We start from the raw sequence: 25,116 nt of genomic DNA on the forward strand, positions 1-25,116 counted from the left end.
ATAGATCCCTATGTTTCCTGGGCATGGGTGACATGGGGCTGTGCTCCTGGGATTTATTTGACGGGTGTGGGCCTATCCCTTAACTCCAAATGGTCACCTGGCGATGAAAGGCCATAATGTAAACCAACAGTCCTTCGCTGATCCAATCAAATGTACTGTCAGCAGTAGGCCCCTGACCAGGATAGGTTTCTTAGGTCCCTGCCACAGCTTCACCCTGAACTGGCCTTTGATAAACAGCCAGGACTTTTTATTTGGCCTGCTGGGCCTTGTTTGGCCTCTGCTTGCTCCTAGCCCTTCTAACTACTGGGGGACCAAGTCTCGCTGGTTCTTCCAGCACATGATCCTTGGAGACATATGTAGGCAACCCCAGAAGTCCAAAGTCACTACTCTTCTCTGCCAAAAGAACAGCTTCATGGAGCTGAGCCAAGGTGGCAGGGCCTCTAGTAGGGAGCAGCAAATGCCTGGTACCTCCTGTCATAGTGCCTTGGGCAATTTCTGTTACCCTGGACTGGTCTGCATGTATGCTGGTGGAGAAGGCAGGCAAATAAGGAAATGGGCCATTCAGGAAGGAGTGTTGCTTATAATACCAAATAAAGTTTGCATGGCTGATGATCAGGTGATTGACTGAGAAACCACAATGACAACAGCAGCACTATTAACAGCAGTAAAATTAAAGGTAATGCTGAGGCACCAGACAGGTAGGCTGTGCCAGTACATCTCCCCTTGTTATTGTCAAGGGTGTGTCTCCAGCTGTCTCCCAGGTGTTTCTTACAAGGACTGACAGTGCTTCTGCTGTGTTTGAGAGACCTGGGAATAAAAAAATGAATTTGAAGGGCAGAAAATTCATAACTGAACAAAACACTTTCCCCAAACAAGACATAATTAGACGGTGGAACTCATTGCCACACGATGTTGTTGAAGCCAGGAACTTTAGCAAAATTCAAAGAGGTATTGAACATTGAGGTGGACAACAAGAACTTCTGGAGTTTGAGCAGCTAATGCTAAAATAAAGTGTTTTGTAAAAGGAGATAAACCTCGTGCTTCAGGATTTAACCTAAACTCTAACTACTAGGGTTTAGGATGAGACTTCCATGGGGGGCAGATAATCCCACAACTGCCAATGCCGGGTTTATTGCACCTTCATCGGAAGTGTCTAGTGCTGGCCACAGTTGGAGACAGGACAGTGGATAAGAGAGATCTTAGGTCTGATCCAGTCTGGCAGTTCATTTGTTCCAATTAACCCACCAGTGAAGTCCCCCATCTGGCAGCTGGACTCACTGAGAGTGAGGCCGGGACCTTTCCACAGCTGGCACTCACACTCGGCACCCTCCTGGTCTCTGTAGGCAGATCTGCCAGGTGGGTCAAAAGGGAGCCTGTCCTTGGCAGAGATAGTAGGAGCTGTGCAGAGGGTCTCAGGTGGGAGATGGGCCTCCGCTCATCATGCCGAGGGGCTCTTACAACTGAGTTTGCCTGCCCCTGTCTGAGACGGATTGGCCACATGGCACTGAGCTTGTGGGGAGTCGCTAGAAGGTGCCGCGCTGCAGCGCTGCCAACTCTCCCAGCTTGCAGGGTGACTGCAGCAATCTCCCAAAGCTGTAGACCCTGCCTGTGGGAAAGCCCCTCTGATTGGCTGCCTGCCCCACTTGCCTGCCTCTTGGGGAAGAGCAGCCAATCAGGATGGCCGCAGAAGGCAGGCAGAGCTCTCTCCTCCTCCCCTCAGCAGCCTGACACCTTTCTCATAGGAGGAGAGGAGGGACCAGAAAGAGGCCAGCAGTGCAGGGCAGATCCTCAAATCCTCCTCTCTCCCTCCAGGCACAGAGGGGAGAATCCCTGGAGCTGCCTCCCCAGTCTGAAAGGGGGAGCAGGGACCCTGCTGCAGACCCCCAGCCCTGGGAAAGGGGGTGAAGAGCCCCTGGAGCTGCAGGAAGAGAAGAGGAGAGGTGGGGGAGCAGAACTAATGGGTGGTAGAGGGGGCTGGGCAGATGTGGAGGCAGAATTGGTGTAGGGACTGGGGAGACAGGATCAGTTGGGGGCAAAATTAATGGCTGGGCACAGCCAAGGGCAGATGTGGGGGTCTGACCTCCTGCAGCGGAGGCAAATAAGCTTAGGAGAGGTGGCAACATAAATTGGCCCTCCCCACACACTGGGGTTGGGCAGGGAGAGTTCAAAAATCAAAGCACAGACCAAAAACTACAATATAATCTTTTTTTAAAAACAAATCTCATGGTTTTGGCCCAATCTGGTGATTCTAGGGAGTCTTACTTAGGATTCTGGGACCTCTGTACAGCATGTGGGACTCACTATGCCCAGCAGAGTCGTAGCAGCTGTGCCAGGACACCTCCCTAGTCAGCTGAACGGGTCTCAGGTGAGAGATGTCTCCAGCAGAGCTGGTAGGAGCTGCCCTGGTGGGGCTGGGCTGGGGGTTGCTTTCCTCTGTGACTGTGGAGGACAGGTTGGGGTGCTTGGTGGTTGGCCCGTGCTGAGCCAGCTTAAGGCGGTGTGAAGTTTAGTGGCGGCCCAGGCAGACTGCACAGACTGAGGCTGCCTGCTCAGCATGTTTGCCGCACTGAGAAGTTCATTTCCTTCCCCAGAAGTGGCAGGAGCCATGATGCCCTTCCCCTCTGCTCTCTCCTGCCTGACACGGGAAGAGAAAGGGGGGATTGTGCTGCACAAAGGCCACTTCTCCTGCTGAGCCTTTGGCCGCAGTGAAGCTAGACCCATCTAGCTGGCACTGCCCTACCCAGCCCCCTGTCCCCATATTCCTGCCAGGAGGGGGCATATGCTGCAGACAGTTGCCATGGTCAGGAAGTGCCCTGCTGGCTCTCATATCTGCATGAGCTTCCACCACCATGCCAAGGGACAGGGGCTCTCAGTGGAAAAATTGTGCCCCAACACAGGGGCTGAAAGGGGCCGTGCAGACAGCATATGCTAGGCTAGCTCATTAGTACTCCTCAAGGCTGCTAATTAAGCAACTTTGTCTACAATGCCAGATTCGTAACCCTTTATTTCTCATCTTCTTTACTAATGGCTCTGACTATGGAGCAGGCCCAAGTGGCTGGGCGCTGCCCCAGATGAGACCCATATGCTGTTTCTGGCCTGATCTCTCATTTCCCAAACCAGCAGCCGTGCTCTCCTGGCTAGGGACTTGCACTGCCTTGCAGAGCATCCAATCAAGCCTTGGTCTGTTGCTGGCTGGTGTCCTGGTCACCGCTCTGCCTGGGCCTCTGTACAGTGCTGAAGGAGGCCTGAGCTTTTGGGGCTGCAGCAGCCTAAACTTGGGAGACCTCAAATCTGGCCAGTAGTTGTGGGCCACAGAGGCTGGGACTGAATCCCAGGAGCATAGCCCAGCCCCAGATTTTATATAACCCATCAGCAACCCTTTTGTAGCTCCCCACAACCAATAACCATTCTTGCTGTCTTGGTTCATGTGCTCCCATTGGCTGCAAGAGCTAATGAAAAGAGACATATGAAGGGCTGGAAGGGGTTGAGATGTGTCCTGTTATTATCTGCTTTGGGTTGATTGCTGGGATCTCACCTGGCAGCCCTGGCATCTACCCCGATTCTCCCTCCTTGTCTAGGCCCATCCTGGGGCCTAAGAGCTTCGTGAACTGGGGTGCCACCAAGGGACAATGTGATTGAAGCAGACATTAGGAAGGGCTGAGGGAGAAGGATTCGCTGTGGCAATGGCAGCGATTCCCTCCGTCTGGGGGCATGCAGTGTGCCCGGGCATGCAGTGCAGTGCCAAGGAGGTAATTGGGTGAAGTGAGATGCTATTCCCATTCACTGGGAAATATTGTCTCCTACCCATTTGGCCCATTATTTATTTGTCAGTCATAGATTTATAGACACAGACTTTCTCTCTACCACCCTCTTATGGCAAAGACACACCTTCCCTTGTGCCTCCACTCCCCAGATGATGCCAGCATAACTCCAGGAAGAGGGTAAGTTAGTTTGCTGCTGCACAGGAAGAGTAGAAAGCATTGTTTTTGTAGGTCTTACACAAATGGAAGGTGTATTGAAAACATTCTCGGTGACTGAATGTTTACTGCCAGAAATCTGGAATCTTACAGGCAGACTTAGAGTGGCTAGTGGCACTCCCTATGCACTGTCAGCGCCAAATCCTGAGCATCAAGTGGTTTGGCTTTGTGTGACTGTCACAGTCTCCCAAAGATCTGGCCTTCCTTTACTCCCTCATTATATTTGAAAGCAGTGTTGCATGCTTTTTGGCCACATCATCACGATAGACAAACACACCTCAGTGCACTGTGCTTTCAAATCTCCATTGATGTGCGAAGGGGTACATGCCCTGCCCTACCTGGGGCTGCCCCAGAGATGTGTGGGTCCACAGAACCGAGCCAGATCAGGGAACTTCACTACACGATGCCTGGTGCAACGCCTTCAACCTTGGTCACTCTGACTGGCACAAGGGTCCTTAGCAGTCTGTGTATGGAGGATGATGATGATGCATGTTGGCTAATTAAACCTAGGTCTGTGCAAGCCAATGTACTTTCCCCCTTGCACTATAACAAGCAGCAGTTAGTTAGGAACTAAAAAAACATTGGCAAGTGCCCAACTTCACCCAAGGCCTGTTTGCTTATTATTGCATTGCAGCAGTGCCTAGAGGGTCCAGCCTGCTGTGCTAGGCACTGGACAAACACAGAACAAAGAGATGCACCCTCCCCACAGGATTCAGCTGACAACGCTTCAAGCTTAGCGCAGTTTCCACAAATGCTTGGGGCTGCGTGTCAGGAGTGAACTGCATGGACAGGGCCCAGATTTGAACAGTAGGGTGCTGCGGGTCAGGCCTGAGGGGCACCGGCAGGGCTGTGTGTAAAGCCCAGGACTGGAATAGCAGGCAATATTGCGGAGCAGGAGTGAGATGCCTGGAGTGAGGGCCAATGCTTAATTTATCATGAAAGAGGTGTTGGGGCTCAAATCTTTTTTTTTTTTTTTTTACATTCATAACGGATGCAGCGAGCTCAGGGCTGCTGGGGCTATGGACTGCCAAGCCGACAGGTGCCAGGGCTCAGCCCTGGCGCACATTAAGCACTGGTGAGGGCACATGCAGTGATGACTCTTGCACGACGCCTTGGCACTGGGATTGCGATTTGCTCCTTGCCCTGCATCCAAACAGCGGGGCCCTCCCACTCCACTTGCCTCTGAAGGGAGTTTCCATGCCATTCACGTTGCCTCCGAGTGCATTGCCCCAGGCGTGGGGCGTGGGCCCATCCCCTGCGCACCCAGCTCCGGGGGCAGCTCGCTGCTGCTCCTCGGGGTGGGTGCCGCGTGTCATTGGCCAGGCAGCGGGAGCACGTGGGGCTGGCTGTAATCTGCAGGCTCAGCCTGGGAGGGGAGGGCGCCCGTCTGACTCACTCGCTGACTCTAATCCCGCCGGAGGAGAAGTCAGGACACAAACAGACTTGAGGAGCGAGTCCAGCCGGACGGGCCAGGGAGCCGCGCAGAGCCGGGGTGGCGAGCCGGAGGCCGAAGGGGGGGGAGATGAAGGCATCGAGCCCTTTGCCGACGCTGTTCGGTGCCATCCTCGCCGTCTCGGCTGTGACGGGTGAGTTTGGATCAGAGGCGTAGTTTGACTTCTATATTTGGGGGTGGGGGGCAGCTCCAGCCAGGGCCAATGGGGCTGTGTGTGTGTGGGGGGGGGTACCTGCCCGAGGCTTGTTTGTGGGGCAGCTCCCCCTCCTGTCCCCCTAACTACGCCTATGGTTTGGATCTTTGGCCTCTCCCTCCTCCCACTGTCTGTCTCGCTTCAGGGTCTCCCGGGTGTCTCGCCCTCCCCATGCTGAAAATCTGGGGTGCAAGGGCGGGGGCATACCCAGCCTGGCCCGCTTGTCACTCTCCGCCTGCTGCTGCACATCAAAGTCCGGGATCCTCTGGCTGTGGGATTCGCCTCGTCCCCAGGTGTCGGGGTGGAGAGGGCCAAGCAGCAGTTGCTCAGTCCCCTTCCGGTTCTGGCTGATGTTGAGAGCTGGGAGAAGGGGCCCCAGCAGGAGGGGTACGGCGCTGTACGGCGGACGCTCAGCATTGCCGCCATCAGACCTCACTAACACCTAGCTCTTTGCTCAGTAGTGCTTCACTGGCCTGAGTGCACAAGTCCTCGCAGCCCGCCCCTGGGAGTCAGGGCCGCTGCCCCCGTTTTACAGAGGGGGAGGTGAGGCACAGAAGGGGGGTGAGGCTGTGGGTGTACAGCTCAGGACTCACACCTGGCGGCTGTAAATAGAACCTAGGAGGGTGGGCTCCCGGCTTCTAGCCACTCGCTACACAAGCCCATGGTCCTGACTGACATCCCAGGCCCCAGTCTTCTCCCCCAGAGCTGGGAAGAGATCCCAGGAGTAAGCCCATGGTCCTGACTGACATCCCAGGCCCCAGTCTTCTCCCCCAGAGCTGGGAAGAGATCCCAGGAGTAAGCCCATGGTCCTGACTGACATCCCAGGCCCCAGTCTTCTCCCCCAGAGCTGGGAAGAGATCCCAGGAGTTCTGGCTGACAGACTCCCCTGCTCTAACTATTAGATAACACTTTCCTCCTATATAACAAAACACCCTTCCTTGTTTGTATGGCCCTTAGCTGGGAAGGGAGGAATGGGCATGCGGTGAGCGCAGGGCTGGCCAAGGGAGGCGGGGAGGTGGTGAAGAAGCTGTACTGGCGGGGTGGGAGGTAGGGATGGGGTGAGGGGCTGAGAGGGTGGAATATGTGGGTAACAGGTAGAGGTGAGGGACAGGATATGGGATGAAACACTGGGAGTAGAGGGAAAAGAAGGGGGGGGGCACTCGCTGGAGCCTGGGCCCTGGGGCAGTGAGGGACCGAGGCTGGCACAGGGGCAGTGGAGGGCAAGCAGTTTTGGTTGGGAGGGGCACCCATTTTCCCCTGACCCATGCTTCCAACCCAGAGGGGCTGGGATATGCAGCCCAGAGCCTCACAGGACGTTATTTTTGCCTCCCTGCCAGTTCTTGGAGCCACATAAGCAAACATTTCCAAAGGTGGCTGGTGATTTTGGGTGTCTCAGTTGGGAGCCTAGTGTGGGACAGTTGGGGCCTGATTCTCAGGGCACTCGCAGCTCCAGTCAAAGGCAGCGGGGAGCGGGAGGTGCTGCATGGCTCTGAAAATCTGGCCCCAGCTGTCCCAGACACTGAGGCACCCCAAATCACTGGTGGCTTTTGAAAGTATGGCCCTTCCCTTGCCTGCTGACAATGGAGTGTGGCCAATGAGACCTGCTGGAGAGAGGACAAGGGGGAGAGGGAGGGGGAAGCTCAGTTACTTGTGATATTTAAAATGTGCATAGCTTATTGGGGCCCATTCTGCCCTGGGGAGGAATGCGGTAGAGTGGCTTTTCCAGCCCCTTCTCCTCTACCTGGTCTCCTCTGCCTTGCTGTGTCCTGGCCCCAGTGTGAACCAGATGCTCCTGTAGTGGAGGCAGCTGGCACAGCAGATGCTTGGGGGACACACACTTGTCAACCTTGTGTCTCTGTACGTAGCCAGTACCTCTCCGCAGACCCAGCGCTGTGTGTAAAGCCTTGGCCAACTGGCTATAAGGATCCTTGATACTGAGTTTCTGATTCCCCAGGAGACTTGAGGAGCATGGGGCAGGTAAATAGCCCCCACTCCTTGATGAATGAAATGGGTAAAGACATCCCCAGTCCCCATTGGCCCTTCAGCATCTCCCTTCTCCTTCTCCTCCTCTGCTGTAGCTCATGGCAGTGCATTGATGGAAGATGAGGTCATGCAGAGCCAGGCTGGGTGGCACAGGCATAAATTTGACCTGGTGCCCAAGCTCTTCCGCTTTCTCAGGCTGGGCTATAGGGGCAGCAGCAGCGTTTCGGAAGCCTCCAGTTAACACAGGCTGGCCCGCTCCATCTGCCACAGCACGCCCTGTGGATGTGGAGGGTTGGGATGTGGGATTAGTTCTGAGGAGCCTTGCTATTAAAAGACTAATTGGAAATAACTCCCTGAGCAGTGGCTTAGGCTAATGAGATCTGTGCTGTTCAGTGCAGCTCTGGGCAGTGAGCTCTCAGCTCATTAAGTACCCACACAGGTAGTTGTGTGTGTGAGGGGAGGCTGTCCCGGGGGTCTCCACCTGAGCTAAACCCTTGATCTAATGCCTGCAGCATGAGCTGACGTGGCAGAGAGAAGCTTGGTGTCAGGAGACAAGCTGCCCCAGTGCTTGCTAATGAGAGACGCAACCTTTCACCCACGGGTCACCCATTTGAATCCGCCCAGGTCGGCATGGAGGGCCCTAGAGGTTATACCCAGTTGCCAGCCAGCTGTTTGGCAGTCGTCCCCCTCACCCCGCTGTGTGAAATGAACTGGTGGGTTGCAGCCCAGCTTCCGGGCACAGCCAAAACCACTTTCACGATTGGCTTCTCGGCCGGTAGTGTCATTAGTGAAACCAGGGGCCGAATGGCTATAGAGGAGTTCCCCCTCTTGTCCCTATTGAGGGTGCTGAGGCCTCACTGGCTGACAGGGGATGGGCAGGAGGAGTTTTCCCTGTACTGTGTGAGCTATGCCTGTCCTAGGAATGGAGATTTTCCATCTCCAGGGGAGTCTCTCACAGAGCGCGGTCCTGGACAAAGGTTGGTCTGCTGCACAGAGCCATCTACAGGTGGGGAGCATGTGGAAGCAGGTGGGAAGACTTCTCCTGGGCACTCCTTGGGGCAGATGCCCTGACGGACCCTGGGGACCTCCCCCTGCACCCAGGAAATGGACACAGACAGGAAGTGCCCTCTGGGTAAGATGCATTTTCTTGGGACAGGTCTGAGCCGCCTGGGGGGCTGACCCGCCTCGTGCTCGCTTGCTCTTTGGAGCAGCAGCTGGCCCTGTCTCCAGGCCGTGATAGGCCGCTGGCCTGTACCCCCCTCTGCTCCACTCAGCCTGGCTCCTGGGCTTCCACACTGTTTGTTCCTTAGGAGATGCCGGTTTTTCAGTCTTTCACAAATATAAACCGACTTAACTGAAATATCAGATGCTCGGCCCATCTGATTCCTGGGGTGAGGGCATCTGGTGCCCTATTCAGTCACCCCACTCTGCTCTGCTCCCTGCACTGCTGGGATACAGGTTTAGGGGGTGGAAGGAGGAACGTTCGCTTCTCCACTTACTCTGGAGGGCAATGTTGGCTCTGAGTATCCATAGTCCACCCCTTCTTCCCAGGAAGTCTGTGGTCATTTCACAGCCTCCCCTGGCCCAGTTAACTAGGAGGAATGGGTTGGAGCAAAGCACATTTAGGCTGAATAATAAGGAAGTTCCTGAAGAGTGAGATTGGCGTGATGGAAAACAGATTGCCTAGGGACAAAGCCGTGGGGCACAGACTGAGGAATCAGCTGCCCTGGCCCCCAGTGCAGGATGGTCAAGGTGTGGAGGGGTATGTGGTGGGGAGGGGGAAGGACATGGGAGATGGGGAACTATCACTGTCAAACTGCAAGATGTGGCAAGATGTGGGGTGATGTGCTGGGAAGATTGGTGTCAGTGGCTCCTTGGTGGCTCACTAGGGCAACTGGAGTCAAAGCAAAGGCCCAGTTGCAGAACAGCGGGCACTGATAGTTCCCTTCTCCCTGAGCCTCCCACGCCCTCCTGCTCCTAGCATGCCTCACCTTGGGCATTACCCTGCAGTGCTGGAGGAGGGTGAGACATTCAGGCTCAAGAGGAGATCTGGAAACTCCTTGGGGGACTTACGAGGGACTTTGGTCTCCGGGGCAGACGCTGTGGAATTGCACCGAGAATGTAGGTTGGTACCGTGGACACTGTGAGGGTGGGAGCTGGGCAAGTTTCCTCCTCCCAGCTCTGCTGGTTCCCTCTGTACTGACTGCTCTTCCAGTCCTGGAACCCCATACATAGTTCTGCCGGTGCGTCTCAGTCCTGCCTTGCAGCACTGGGTGTGAACTCAGCCTGGGGCCCCCCACGTACAGCTGTGCCACTGCACTTCAGACTGTGCTGCACCCAAAGTAACATGGATGAGCTCTGTAAAGGCAGGATATCTGCTTTTGAATTTTCCTGAAAGATCAGATTTCAGTCAAAGACCTGGGTCTGTAGCTGGCTCATGTGTGGTTTCCCTGGCAGTTAGTGTTTGTAATGACTTGTGGCCTTGGTTACAGGTGATTTCTGTGATGTGAACCACTGTGAGAACGGGGGTACCTGCCTGACTGGTAGCAGTGAGACTCCATTCTTCTGTATCTGCCCTGAAGGTTTCACTGGGATTGACTGCAATGACACGGAGAAAGGTACAGCCCATGCGAGAGGCGGGTCCAGACACTCTGAGACTAGAATCTCATCTGTATGTGATTGTGATGCATCAACAATAACACAGCAAAGTGCGTGGATCTGCAGATCCATGTGTGCCCTGGGGGTGCTAGCACGTAGCAAAGTTCCCATGCCATGACCCTGTCCACTGGCTGCTTCCAAGTTCCAACCCTGCCGATGATTTGTACAGGGTGGTGTTTTAAAACTGGTGCCTATAACAAGGACATGAACATGGGTAGATCTTAGACTCTTAGGATGAGCTTCTTCTCATGGGGAAATAACTAACAGACTGTCAAAGTATGTGTCATACCTTTCTCCAGTGATTGGTCTACTGCAGGATAACATCATACTACTGCTACCTAGCAATGGAGTGGTAGAGGTCTCTGTTATGGAGCTGAAGGTCCCAGTTTCAAACACGGATGACAAACAGGCTTGTACCAGATTCACACACACTTCAGGAGCACTAACCCAGAGCCAAATGCTGTTATGTCAGATCCATGCATGACTTGGGGTTGTTATGCTTATAAGAAGCACATAGAATCTTTTAAAAGGAGCTAAGGCAATACTCTGTGTTATTTAGTGTACAATTTAAGCATTGAAATCAGCATATGCTTACACATGCACACACGGTTCTGCAGCTGGATCTCATAGTTACTAGTCCTTTGTGTTGTTCGGTCCATTCCAATGGCCAGCTGAAACTGCACATGAGGGAGGGGGAACACACCCTTCTTTTATAGTGATAAGTTCCCATACAAGTCTATGGACCTTGCTGTGCCACACTGGAGCTGTCAATCACGAGGTATTCAAAGTTGCTCTGTTTAGAATTATTTTGAGTTGTTCCCCGGGGAGGATCCGCAGCTGTTTCTTATCTGTCCCTTTGGCTCAACTCCTTATCTAGTCCTTGGGGTGTAAGCCTTTGCTTTAGGGTCATCAATCTGCCATCCGGGTGATTGATAATAAAGTTGGTGCCTCTTGACTGCTCCACTCCCCTCTCGACCAGCTGGCCTGTCTCAGTTAATCACCATACATTCTTCACTCACACCAAACCCTAAATAAGGCTATTACAGCCATAAAACTTCTATCCTTCTAAGAGCGAATGTTAACACAATCAGCAAAGAATAAACTCAGAACAATTTACTAATTCAAGGTTACAATTTCTTCTTACTAATTCAAAGCTAGCAAAATGGAGTACAATTCCACTTGAGACAACTTCTTCCCATTAGGCTTTTGGCCTACAGGGTCACCAAGTCACAGTAACGGGCATCCTTATACCAGAGCCCTGCACCCCTGGAACAGTGTGGATTCTTCCTTTCCCTGTTCCCACTGGACAACTGTTTGCTTCCTCTGTTTCCTTCCCCAGGCCCCTGCCACCCTAATCCCTGCCACAACAATGGCGAGTGCCAGCTGGTGCCCAACCGGGGTGATGTCTTTATGGAATATGTCTGCAAGTGCCCTGCGGGGTATGCAGGCACCCACTGCCAAAAGAGTGAGTATGGGTTGCTTCTGCAAGGGTGGAACCACGCACTGGCTCTGGGGGAGATGGGGACATGACAAAAGACCTCCCTGCAGGAGGAGCTGCCAAGGTGGGAGAGGAGCATGAAGACCAGGTGTCCATGTGGTGGATTGTGTTTGTGTATGTACCCCCGTTACCGTCCAGATATTGTTGGGGTATGTGTAAGTGACTAATCCAGCAAAATACCCCACTGAGTTTGTTTTCATCAAGGCATCGGATGTTTCTCACCCTGAGCTGCTGGCAATGCACTAGGCAGCCTTGCACGATGACTCTCCGCTCACGTGCCTCTGAACTGACTTGCTGGCTCTGGTGCCCACTGGCAGGGATTAGGTGATTCCATCCATTCTGCAGCAGCCCAGCTGTCAGATCTACTCTGGATTGCTGGTCCTGGAGCCACCCCTGGAAATCTAGGAGCTGGAGTGGGAGGGGAGCCCTAGAGACCAGCGTGAGGTGGGGTGTGGGAGCTGGTGCCACTTGGAATAAGTAGTCCAGCTCCAAGTGAAATGCAGGGACTGGTGTTGGGTGCGATGTGGAGAAGTGCCAGGAGAGGCAGAGGTACTGGGTAGGATGCGATTGCCAACTCTTGGTCGGATGCAGGGCCTGGTGGTTGGTACAATGTTGGACCAGAGCCAGGTGGATGCAGGGGCTGGCACCAGGTGGGTTGCAGGGTTCAGCATTGAGTGCACTGAGAGAACTATAGAAATGATAAAGATACTGAGGGAGAAGGTAGTGCAATGGGTATGTCTGGCCTCTGCATCTTAACCATAGCCTGGCCAATGGCAGTTCTGCTTTTAGGACACCTGTGGCTCTGTCTGCTCCAGAGGGGAATTTGTGCATCATCTGCAGTGTAGAGTGGGACCCTCCCCAGAGCTTCACACAGATGCGTAGAAGAACCAGTGCCTCTAAGCCCAGTCCACTCCAGTGGGAGAGGCTCCCTCCCACAGTGGCATAGCTGGGCATCTCAGCTAGACCCCCCCACCACTACAAGCAGCCTGGCAGTCACCCGAGGGCCGATATGAATGCAGTTTGGATTAAAGCCCTCACTTAGCTTGCCAGAGCAGCTGTCTGCTGATAACTCTCTGCGTAAGTGATGGGACTCCCCATCCCACCATGTGGTGCTGGGTTTGCGGCTGGAGGGGGCAGAGGCTCTCTCTCATCTTCTTCGCTCCTGTCTCCCCTAGACGTGAACGAGTGCTCCTCACAGCCATGCAAAAATGGAGGCACCTGCCTAGACCTGAATGACGACTATGCCTGCAAATGCCCCTCTCCATTCTTGGGGAAGACCTGCCATGTCCGTAAGTCCCTGACCATGACAGGCGGCTACAGACCCTGCCCCCCCCAACTTCCTGTTGCCCCTCTCTGCTCTCAGCAGTACCAGCAAGCACAAACGAGGCCTTGTTGGTTGGCATTAGGAAAAACAGAGGTCGATGGCTTTTGAAGCCAGCTTCATTGTTGTCCATTAGCCCCATGACACTGGAGAGCCCAGTGCTAATGAAATTAGTGCTGGAGGAGGCAACCCAGAGAAATCTCCTGCTCTTCTCACATCTCATGACTCTGGGATAGTCCCAGAGACTGGATCATAACACATCACAGAGTGGGCTTTCCCTTTTCAGATCTCCTTACATCTTGTTGCTGTGGTGGGACAGCCATGGTGGCTGGATAGTGGAGAAGGGAGGTTCATACAAGGAGCGTTCCCTCTTCAGGTTGTCCAGGCCTGTGATGGTGGTGAAAAGCTGCCTGGAGAGCTCTTGCACGCACCTGGACATCTTCTTTTCTGAGAGCATTCAAGACAGTTGCTGACCAACTGGTCCTGAACAATCTTGGTTCGGGAAGTGCAGAGGGCATAGCTCTGCGGAGGGGTTAGGGTGAAGCCAGAGGCGACTGGGGAGCAGAAAGAACCAGCCACCTTCTCATTTTAATGAGACACCAAACCAGTGCCCCAAGTGGGCAATGAAGGTCCTTGCTCTGGTCTAGTTTCCATTTCATACCCATGAGACAAGAGGTGTCTCCAGAGAACCAGGAATGTGATGGTCAGAGTGTCACCTTCTCTTTCTCTCTTTTTCTCCTCTTCCTCTCTGTTCTCACTCTTCTTTTACCGATGACCTGCTCCTCTTCCTTTTCATTCCCAATCTCCCTCCCTTTTCTTTCCCCGTTTCTCCTTCCCCTGCTCCAGGCTGTGCTGTTTTACTGGGCATGGAGGGAAGGGCCATTGCAGATGCCCAGCTCTCGGCCTCATCTGTGTACTATGGGTTCCTAGGCCTGCAGCGCTGGGGTCCCGAGCTGGCCCGACTCAACAACAATGGAATTGTCAATGCCTGGACCTCCAGCAACTATGACAAGAGCCCCTGGATTCAGGTACCAGCTGGCTGAACACACAAACTTTCCCTTGGGTGGGTCATGAGCTCATTGCAGAACAGGTTCCTCTGAAGCACCAGGCACTGCCCAGTGCTGGAAGTGGGATGCTGGGCTTGTTGGAACACTGGTTTGTTCTCATGTGGCAGTTCCTACCAGCGCTTCCCCATGCTCCAGGGCTGGGACTTGGGGACTGCTCTGAATTCTGTTGGCCAATGGGAATGTAAACCCACTGTCCTATTCCCTGCTGAAATCTCCACCTTGGAGAAGGAGCGGTTTCAGATCGGAAGCCTCCTAATGTTAACATGACTATAAAAAGGCGGTGTCCCAGGGCAGCATCCCTTTGGGGGCAGCTGGCACTTCTTGATGCAGGATGCTCAATCTCCTGGGAGGAGGCACTCAGGAAACACCTTGCATTGCTCTGCAGCAATGCTCTCTGGTGGTACAGATGGGCATCCTTCTCTCCTTGATCAGGGGACTGGGATCACGGTGTGAGGCTGTGGGGATGGGGAGTTCTAGCACAGGAATAATGGGGCAGCCTGCAGATGGACAGAACACCCACCGCAGGTCAGCCCCTTTCAAGGGTGCTGAGGCTGAGTTGGTTCCCAGGAGTCCAGCTGGGCTGCAGGTCACATAGACTAATACTCTATGGGAGACCTGGGATGACAGGGGCATAGCACGGACCGTACTCTGTGTTAAGCTCTGTAGCATGTTCCCTGCCCCATCCCAGTAACCCTCTGTCATGCCCCAGGCAAACCTGCTGAGGAAGATGCGGCTGACAGGGATCATCATGCAGGGTGCCCGTCGTGCGGGCTGGGCAGAATACGTCCACTCCTTCAAAATAGCACACAGCCTGGACGGGCGTGTGTTTGTGTTCTGCAGGGACGAGAAACAGGATCAAGACAAGGTGGGTACTGCAGTAATGGGCCTGCTGCCTCCACGCGTGGGGGGGAAACGGGCCTGGGGCATGGGGCTGTGTCAGGGTGGGGTGAGGAGATCGATGCACTGGGGGTGTTAGCACATGGGCGTGTTACCACTGTGAAATTATGGCACTGGCGGGGGCCTTGTGTCACTTTGTGGGGGTGGTGTCTGCTCAGAGGAGATGCTATGTGATTGCAGGGGCTGCAAACAGGATCGGGGGGTTCTCAGAAAGGTATTGAGTACAATAAATACCAGTGGTTTCATAATAATATAAATGATTATACACACACACTACAGCTGCCTAGACAGAGCACAGCAACTAGTCAACATTCAGAGAATCCCTGATTTGTGACTAACACCCCAAGTTTGCTTTGCTCTGATTCACAAGCTTCTGGGTTGCTTCTGGGTAGTACATCTCCTGTTTAAAATGTTTGTAAGCCTATCAGGGAGCAGGCTCAATGCCATGTTTCTTGGGTGGCCAGCCACACAACAAGAAGAGCCAACAGTGAAGAGTACATAAACTCCCTACAGGTGTCAATGATTTGTTCAGCCCCATCAGGCCTAGTCTTGACAGCAGATACATTTGTGGGAAACAAGACTGGTCTTTGAACAATGTGCTAGAGGGGCTGAACTGGTAACAAGTAAATCAAGCGTCTCTACTATATGCTACAGTGTACAATACTGTATATGTATATATTTACAGAACCAATAGCACATATATACTGTCTACTTCCCTATAAGTCACCTGATGTATAAGCTGACCTACTAATTGACAGCAGTGTTACCAACTCTCAGGATTTTATCACACATCTTGTGATGATTGGTGTATTTCTTAAAACCCCAGCTGCTGTGATCCTGTGACTATATGAGAATCTCAGCCTTCATCATAAAAAAAAAAAAAATTTAACCCTCATGGTTGCAGAGAAAAGCATGTAAATGTGACCCCAGTGTATTTGGAAGGGTAAAAACAAAAAGAAACACACACACACACAAGACAAGTGGGGAAAAAAAGAATCCAACATTTCTTGTTTTAAAACAATCTCATGATATTTAAGCCAATCTCCTGATTTTGGGGGGCTTGACTCATGATCTTGTAACATTTTGGTTTGGCAACACTGAGTCCAAGGCATTCTTCAGTGTTGGTGGTGAGTTGGTCTGTCACGTGGCTTTTGTTACTGAGTCTACAAGATAAAAATCGGACCGCTGGGTCAGGGATTACTATGGACAAGGGTATGGGGTAGAGAAGGGATGAGGACTTGATACTGGCCCCCATTCCTGGCCACTAAACACACTCATCTTGGTCTGTGCCCTTACAGGTTTTCCTGGGGAACACAAATAATGATGGCATGCAGTCCAACACGTTCAATCCTCCGATCACAGCCCAGTACATCCGCATCTACCCTGTGATGTGTCACAGGGCTTGCACGCTGCGCTTTGAGCTGGTGGGCTGCGAATTGAATGGTAAATGTCTGCTCCGGGCCAAGAATATGGTGTACTGCTCCAGAGCACTAATGCCCCTGTCTGTTGGATCTCTGAGGCGGATGTGCATGTCCACGGCACGAGCTGTGATTTCATCAGATCACACATGTTGGGCCGGGTCAGTGCTTGGATGGGTGACCTCTAAAGATACCTCAGATGTAGGAACCTTGTTGAGACTCAGTAGGGGGTGTTCTTCCCTCTGTCAGTGCTAACCTTAGTGTCTCAATGTGGCACTAGAAGGCAGTGTGTTGCAGGGGAGTGGTGCGGGTGACTGGGGGGGGGGGGAGGGGAGGGGTGCTGTCACCTCGGAGTCATTACTGATCCCAGTGCAGTGCTGTGGGATTTTGTGCTGCTGGAGGTGTTGCCTTTCTGATGAGACCTGATCACCCTTAGTTGCGAAAGATCCGTTGGCTCTTTTTGTGAGAATAGGGGTGTTAACTCCAGGGTCTCAGCCAAATCACATCCTAGATAATGACATTCTACTCCCTAAATCCTTCCCAGGCAGTCTCAATCAGGATCTTCCTGCACTCAGTCCCAAACCCCTGAGCAGTGCTGCTGTGCGGCTGTTGAACAGCTGCTGAGATCATTTCCCTGCTGGCTGAAACAACTTCTGTAGAGTTTGCAAAATTCTTTAGGATCAAAGTCCCCTAGAAAATGTAACTTAGCAGTAGGCTCAGCCAATCAGATTTCTCTCTCGCTAGCTCAGCATTCCTAACATGACACATGTGCTCGGCAGTGGTTGGCGAAACGGGCCCAGTTCCGAGTCTCTGGATTGCTCCAGGATTGCCCTTCTCGTTGAAATGTTGTACGTTGTGTTTGTCCAGTCAGTGCTTTCAGGGAGGCTGGGAACGACCCTCTGCTGCCTGGCTGTTTGGTGGCCCCGGTGTATTGCAGTGGGACTGGTGCATCCGTGTATCAGCTGGGGCCTTCAGCAGAGGCCAAGGATCAAACTGGGCGTGAACACCAGCCTCCCCTTAGGGGAGAATGGTCAGGGCTGGGGCCCAAGAGCAGGGTGGAGGGGGAGTTAAGCTTGCCCTGCCACTGCCCACGGCTCGGGGGGATAGAGGCCTCCGTCTCTAGCGCTGTGAATCTTCTAAGTTCACCCTATGTTTCGTGCCCGTGGGTTCCTGATCTGGACTCTGCCAGGGCCCTGTCCCTCACAGGGAGGGGTGAGGAACCTGGGAGAGAGAGGCCTGCAGGAATACTGCAACAGGGGTCCAATCCCTGGGAACACCCAGGGCAAGCAATTGGAATTAGCCTACATGGACGCAGGATCTGGAGTTCATCTGAAGCCTTTCAGGGAAAGTGAGCAATGCTTGTGGTGGGGGCTGGACGTGGCCCTGGGGCCAGGCACCGGCTGGCAGGTCTGGGCCCCAGCTACTTTGGCACTGGGTGCTCAGGTCTAATTCCAGGAGTGTCTGTGTTTTGGTTTTCCCCCAGTCTTCTCTTTGTCTGCATCAGTGACCACAGTGACACCCACTGGTAACAATGAGAATTGCAGGGCTGGTCACATCTTGGCTGCAAGGTTACAGGGTGAACTGGACCCGTGGTACAATCCAGCTAGGCCAGAGGTGGGCAAACTACGGCCCATGGGCCACATCCTGCCTGCAGGCCCATCCTGCCCAGCCTCTGAGCTCCTGGCTGGGGAGGATTGCCCTTGGCCCCTCCCCCGCTGTCCCCCTCTCCCCCGCAGCCTCAGCATGCCACGCCACCAGTGCTCTGGCCTGCCGCTACTGCCGGGCAGCGCGGTGGCGTGGCTGGCTCTGGCCAGGCCGCGAGCTCCTGCTGCTCTGAGCAGTATGGTCGGGGAGCGGAGGGGTTGGATAAGGGGCAAGGGGTTCCGGGGGGCAGTCAGGGGACAGGGAGCAGGGGGGGGTTGGATAGGGGGTAGGGTCCCGGGGGGCAGTTCGGGACGGGAGTGTGGATGGGGTCGGGGACAGGGAGCAGGGGGAGGTTGGATGGGGCGGAGGTTCTGGGGGGGGGGTGTCGGGATGGGGAACAGGGGGTGTTGGATAGGTGTGGGGAGTCCCAGGGGGCCTGTCAGGGGGCGGGGGTGTGGATAGGGCGCGGGGCAGTCAGGGAAGAGGGAGCAGGGGGGTTGAATAGGGGGATGGGGGTCCCGGGAGGGGGGTGGTCAGGGGACAAGGAACAGGAGGGGTTAGATGGGTTGGCGGTTCTGAGGGGGGCAGGAAGTGGGAGGGGGCGGGGGCCAGGCTGTTTGGGAAGGCACAACCTTCCCTACCCGGCCCTCCATACAGTTTTGCAATCCAGATGTGGCCCTCGGGCCAAAAAGTTTGCCCACCCCTGACCTAGGCGCTGCCCCACTTTCCCCACTTGGGGGGCTCACAAGGCCTCAGGCAGCCTTCACACTCCAGCCTGGGATTTGTTTCCCTATGGCGGTGGTTTTCGAGAGGCTTCTCTAGGCTGGGCATTTCTACTGGGCCCAGAAGGAAAAGGGACCCTGCCCCTGGAGTGGACTCTGCACATATAGCCCAGGAGCTGTGTGCTGTGCTTAGAGAGGAGTGGCCCTCGGAAAGGACTGGGCATAGGGCCTCAGGCTTCAGCCACATTTCTGGAGGGGCAGTACTGGCAGTGTTGTCCCTCCTGCAGCAGGGGGCGCTGTCACGCAGTGAATGGGCCTCTCTGGGGAAATTAAGGCAGAGGATAAAATGCAGAACTGGAATAAATTGTAAACCCACCCAATCCAATGACCTCTGCTGCCTTCTCGAGAGGGACAGGGAGTTTTGAGGTCCCAGCTCTTTGTATCGTTGGGGTTCCTGATCTGTGCTCATGGCTCAGTGCTTTTCATGTCTCTACGTTTGTGGTCTCTGCTCTTTGCATCTTTAGTGTCCCTGCTCTGTATTTATCAGGGATTCCTGGGACCCTGCTCAGTGTCTGTTTGGGATTCCTGGGTCCTGCTCTGTGTTTGTTTGGGATGACTATGCTGCTGGACTCCTCCCTTTCACTGTGTCTATAAACCATTGTGTTACAGTGTATTTCAACACGGCAGGTTGTTCGGAGCCGCTGGGCATGAAATCCCGCCTGATCTCTGACCAGCAGATCACAGCCTCCAGCATTTACAAGACTTGGGGCATCGATGGCTTCACCTGGTACCCACATTACGCTCGCCTGGATAAGACAGGCAAGACCAATGCCTGGACTGCACTCAACAACGACCAATCTGAGTGGCTGCAGGTGTGTCTCCATCACCCCTCAGTGGCTCTCCCAACAGGGAGGTAGGGAAATCTGGTGATGGCCCTTGGGCCAGGAGTACATGAGCTCCAATAGCAAAACTGATTCTGATTCACTCTGTGGCCTTGGGCAAGGCACCTGAGTTCTCAGCCTCAGTTTCTCCATCTGTAAAATGGGGCTAATAGTCCATTACAGCTGCCTGAGCAGCCACATATTCCTATTGTGAAGGGCTGGATGCAGGATGCTTTCGGTGTTACCAGGTCCCGGGGAGGGGAGCTTGGATACTGGGCAGAATACAGGCAGTGTCTGTTCTCTGCATCTGGGATGGCAAAGGAATCTCGGCCAGAGATTCATAGACTCTTTGGACTTCCCTCCCCCCAACTTTCCCTCTTCCCATTCTCACCCTCCCTTTTTTCTAGGGGTCCCTGCTGCACCCCTAGATCTAACCATTTGTATGAGTGACTGGAAGCTGCTTGGAGTGGGCAGCAGAAACCCTTGTCAGCCCCACCACTTCTCTCCTGTGGCATCCCCATTCTGCATGGATCAGCCCATGGGAGCTTAGCTCAGCTTCTCTGCCACATGCCTGACCCTGCAGCTCAGAACTGGCTGCCACCTGGCCTCAGTTTCCTGCTCTGTGCTGTTTTTTCAGCCAGCAGAGTGAACCACAGAGGAAGCTCTCTCATCCCCTCCTGAAGCCAGTGTGGTTACTCCAAAGCCTGCCTACAGTTTGGTTGCTGGCCCAGGGGTGGGCTACAGGAGGGGCCAGAGACTTCTGCAATGCAGGAATCTTGTCAGGTTTCCTGTCATTACCCCAGACCCCAGCTCCTTTCTCAGGTGATTTCAGAATCCTCTGTGGGTGCAGCTCGGGCAGGGAAAGTGAGGTGCCATCCCTCCAAGCCAGAGAGTCTCTAGGGAGCTGAGCAGTCAGTCCTGCCCTTGGGAGCCAGGCAGGGCCCTCCAGAACAAACCTTTCCCCAGCATTTGCCTTTATCTGATCTTCCTTGTAATGCTGTAGCGTCCCAGACAGGTCCCTTCACTGGCTCCTCCCTTTGCTGGGGTGTTTCTGGCTCATACTCTGTGTAACCTGGCTGCTGCTCCCTTGGCTCCTGCCTGTCTCCACGCCAGCCTTGTTCTCTCCCTCCTTGTTCCCTTCCCACCTGTGAGGAGGTTCAGCACCAGCGATGGCACCCAGGCTGGGGGAAGCAAAGAAAACTTTGTCTGCCTGAACTGGGACTGCTCTGGGGCCTGGTGCACATTGCATGACTTGTGTGACTGCTCTGCAGCCCAGAATAGCTGGAGCACAAAGAGCCCTAGCTACTCCCTCTCCTAATCCTGAGCTGCCAGCTCCTGCCTCTGGCCATCCCCCTGTCACACCATATACCAGGCAGCAGTCATCCCTGCACGGGGAATTCCTCAGGGTACTTTTCCACCCCCTCAATGCACTGGGCTGGAGTGGAGGCAGAATCTGCCCATGTTCCCAGTCTGCCAGGTGGGCTATAGGATGCGTGCAGTGGACTTCCTAGGCACTGATGGATCTTCACTTAGCAAAGGTGCGCAGAGCTGAAGTGTGTACATGCAGAGCCCAGGACTGGAACAGCAGAGGGGCTGCTGTCAGCGGAGCTGCATGGGCAAGTCTTGCACAGCTCCTGGCTCTCGGCTTACTTGGGACCCGACTTGCTTTGGGGGCAAAGCGAGCGGATGTCCTTTGAAAAAGTCCCGTGTCTCTGGCAGATTGACCTGCTGACTCAGAAGAAGGTGACCGGTGTCATCACCCAAGGGGCTCGGGATTTTGGGCACATTCAGTATGTGGCAGCCTACAAAGTGGCTTACAGTGATGATGGGACATCCTGGACCGTTTACAAGGACAACAGGACGAACAGCAGCAAGGTGGGTGCAGGGAAGGGGCTCTGGTAGCACAGGGGGAAACTACAAATCCCAGCATTCCAAAGGGGCTGGAATGGGCCGGCGCCCAGACAGCATATGGCAGCAGTGATGACAAAGGGTCAGAGGAGTGGTGTCACCAGCCAGAGAGCTGCTGGTGATACCACCGTACTTAGGTCATCAGCGAGGAAGGCCAAGGGACAAGAGCAGCTGTACCTGGGGTTTAATGGGGTAGGTGTTGTGGGACCCTCATACTGACCGTCCTTGCTGTGTATGGGGGTGTGTGTGTGGGGGGAAGCAAGTCACTGCTCAGCAGGACACTTGCACAGCTCCCCACAGGGCTGTGATCCTGTCGTGTGTCCCCTCCCGCAGTGCCTGTGACCTGGCATTGCCCCCTGGCAGGACCTGCTCCTCGTTCTAATGCCTCCTCCCCTCCCTCCACAGATCTTCCAAGGAAACTATGACAACACCTCTCACAAGAAGAACGTGTTTGACGTGCCCTTCTACGCCCGCTTTGTGCGCATCCTGCCTGTGGCATGGCACAACCGCATCACGCTGCGCATGGAGCTGCTGGGCTGTGATGAGTAATCTGCCGGGGAAGGCGGCGTGGAAGGGAAGGACTGGCCTGCCGCCTCCCCCCGCCTCCCACTCCGGGCCTTTCTCCTGCACGCCTGCTGCTGTAACATCCCCCTCTCTGTGTCTCACCCACGCTGCCCCACGACGTCTGTGTCTGGTTCCTGGTCAGGGCTGGAGAGCGGCAGTGAGTGCATGACTAGCTGAAGCTGATAGAAATCTCATGGGAGGGCTTTGGGTCCCCCTCGCCTTTGCTTTAGAAAAGCATGTGACAGCCCCGCATTGGTGGGGCTCCCGTATTTGCACTAACACGCAAAGGCCCTTGCAGCTCTCTGGGCCTGCAGCTCTGCACTTTAGGGGGCTGTCCCAGCTGAGGGGCTCTTGCTCTCTGAGCCCCTCATGTTGGTCCAGGTGTTTCCCATCCAGGCCCTTACGGGGCTCCTTGCAAACAGAGGCCCTAGCAACCTCCATCAGATCCTGAAAACTACTCCCCCTTGTAGCTCTGCTTCCACTGAAGGGCCCTTAGCAATCGAGAGCTCGTCTGTCTCCCATCACCTTCAGGATTCAGGGGAGCCTTTGAGCAAGATGCCCTGGAGACAGGGCAGGCCCCTCCACTCATGACCTCTATCTTTCAAGCATAGCCAGGTAGCTGGCTTCCCCCTTAGGTGTGTTGAGGGGAGAGGGAGCTTCCAGTTCTTTGGCTCCTAAAGTAATTCAGAAGGGCCCTTGGGAAGTATCTGTTGCTACTGAGTGCACCAATCACCCCCTCCTTGCAGGCTGCTGCCCGGCAGCGCTGTTGCTCTGGGTTCTGTCAGTTCAGCATAGTGGCAAGGGAGTGATGAGAAGGGGCGGGGGCATAGATCAAGTCAGAAGTCACAAGGCTCCAGTGTGGGGAGAAGCTGGCAGCTGGGAATCTGTACACACAGGGCCTTGTTTTCAGACCGGGCATCTGGCTTTGCACTGCAGAAACTGCCCTGCTCCTGCAGGGCACGCATGGGAAGATCTGTCCTGCCAGTGGAGGAGCTGGGCACAAAGGGGGGACGTGCGTAATTTCTGTTGTAAAATCAGGGGGGCTGGGAATGTGGCCAACAGCGACTGATCCAATGTCCAGCACCTGCCCGTAATGCCCCAGGGCAGATACTGGTACACCTGCTACTCACAAACACTGCAGACACAAGAACAGGACAAGTGCTATCTGCATTCCCACTTTTGGTCCCATGAGCATCGCTTCTGAGCACCCAGCTGGCCAGGAATTCATACAGGACAGCACTGCCAACCTGCCAGTCTCCACTAGGCTCTCATCCCCCACTGCCACCGAGAAGTGAAGCCCCGTGCCCCTGCCCAGGTAGCCATTGTTCCTGGACTCCAGCTACTGTAGTGCATCACAGTGAAGTCCACAGCCCAAACCCTCCTGTAGGCCAAAAGGACGGCCCCAGCAAACACAGTTTATCCATGGTGTTTCACGGTACCAAGTCCCATGATGGTGCCCTGCTAAAGGAGAACCTAGAGATTCTCCAGCCACGTTTTCTGATGTTTCCTCAATTTTATCATCTCAGGACAGTGCAAGGCAGGGGTGGCACACAGAACAAACTGGGCTTGTGGTATGGAGCTTTGAAACCCTCCTCCAGCCCTGCTCACATGCAGGGAACTCCCTAGCAGACCCATGGTACGATTCTTGGCACAGAGGCGACTGGCATGTTGCATGATCCATGAATGAGCCTGGGGTGAGGGCTCAGGGTGTTCCGTGCTGGTTCTGAACCAAACTTCTGCCACAGCACTCCAGGGTCCTTGGAGAGAGAGAGAGAGAGAGTGTATCTGTGTGTGCTGCTGATCAGTCAAAGCCTCTGGCCACCTCCCATTGAGACTGCTCAGTTTGCATAGTAACTCCCCTTGCTTTCCCATGAGACAGTCTCAGGATGTTAATCCTGGGAAAGAGGGGCCCAGGCTCTGCGGTGTCTATAGCTTTTCCCCCATCATTGGGCAGAGGTTTCCCTCAGTGGGGTTGGTGTCCATCATAGCCAGTCAACATGTGGTTCTGAGTGCCTGCCCCTGGCCTTCTGGTTCATGGTGTTACCAGTTCTCCTGATTTTAGTGTGAGTCTCATATTTGGTCTTTTCTCAAAGCCCCAGCTCCTGGGGCCAGGTGATTACAGGAGAATCTCAGCTCTCATTTAAAGAGAAAAACAAAAAGTAGATTCTGGTCATATTGGTTGCAGAGAAAAGCTTGAAAACATGACCATTAAATGCTCCAAACCTAGAAGGACAATCAGAAGAACCCAACATTGATTTTTTTTTAAATCTCAGGATTTTTAAGCCAATCTTGCATTTTAGGGGGCCTGTCTCATGATATTTGAGTGCTTCAGGATGGTAATACTGGGTCCATCCAGGCACACTACCCGCTACAAGAGTGAGAGTGGGGACAGAGAGGCACAGCGACTGCCCCAGAGGGTGTGCCCCTCACTGACCTCACAGCATGGCAATAGCTTGGCACCTGGCTGAGCAGAGGCTCCAGATTTGGGATCAATCCCCGTTGGCAGAGATGTGTGTGTCTGGTGTGGATCTGACTTGAAGCATCATGCAGAGCTGGACCTTCTTCACGTGTGTTTATGAGGGAGATGGATTCTTTGGTGTAAATGATGGCATGAGCGAGTCTTGGATGGGAAGGCAGCACACCCTGTAAGTGTGTCTGAGAGTATTAAAACGAGCTGAAACTCATGAGTGTCCACCTGCTTATTTGGGTCTGTGACTCGGGTCTTGCCTGGTACAGTGCTGAACATGGAACAGGATTCTGCCCTGCTCCTCTTCCTCTCCTGCTGCACCCCACATCGCTCCCTTCAGCACTTCCCAAGCCTGTGTCTCCTTCAAAAGAGCCAAAGGGCAGAAGGTCCTGGAGGATAGGGGATGCCCCATGTGTCTGAGGTCTGGGATTCATGTTCCCACTGCTTCAAACCCGCTCCCCGCAA

At 54.2% G+C, this 25,116-nt stretch overlaps 1 protein-coding gene across 3 annotated transcripts; it reads left to right on the forward strand.

The window, feature by feature from the left end:
• The first annotated feature begins 5,318 nt into the window (after positions 1-5,318).
• MFGE8 (milk fat globule EGF and factor V/VIII domain containing) lies at positions 5,319-24,868 on the forward strand. Of its 3 annotated transcripts, none has more exons than XM_084642038.1 (10): positions 5,319-5,563; positions 10,099-10,224; positions 11,604-11,729; positions 12,938-13,051; positions 13,930-14,111; positions 14,860-15,015; positions 16,346-16,490; positions 19,501-19,703; positions 21,432-21,587; positions 22,026-24,868. In XM_084642038.1, the coding sequence occupies exons 1-10, from the start codon at positions 5,500-5,502 to the stop codon at positions 22,167-22,169; spliced, it is 1,416 nt and encodes a 471-aa protein (XP_084498164.1). In that variant the 5' UTR covers positions 5,319-5,499; the 3' UTR covers positions 22,170-24,868. The 3 variants fall into 3 exon arrangements, with proteins under 3 accessions (XP_084498164.1, XP_084498166.1, XP_084498165.1); XM_084642039.1 differs by having other exon boundaries at positions 5,322-5,563; positions 19,519-19,703; XM_084642040.1 differs by lacking the exon at positions 12,938-13,051 and having other exon boundaries at positions 5,320-5,563.
• The last annotated feature ends 248 nt before the right edge of the window (positions 24,869-25,116 follow it).

Source organism: Lepidochelys olivacea (assembly GCF_965140295.1).
Source record: "Lepidochelys olivacea isolate rLepOli2 genome assembly, chromosome: 10".
NCBI classification, from domain to species: Eukaryota; Metazoa; Chordata; order Testudines; family Cheloniidae; genus Lepidochelys; species Lepidochelys olivacea.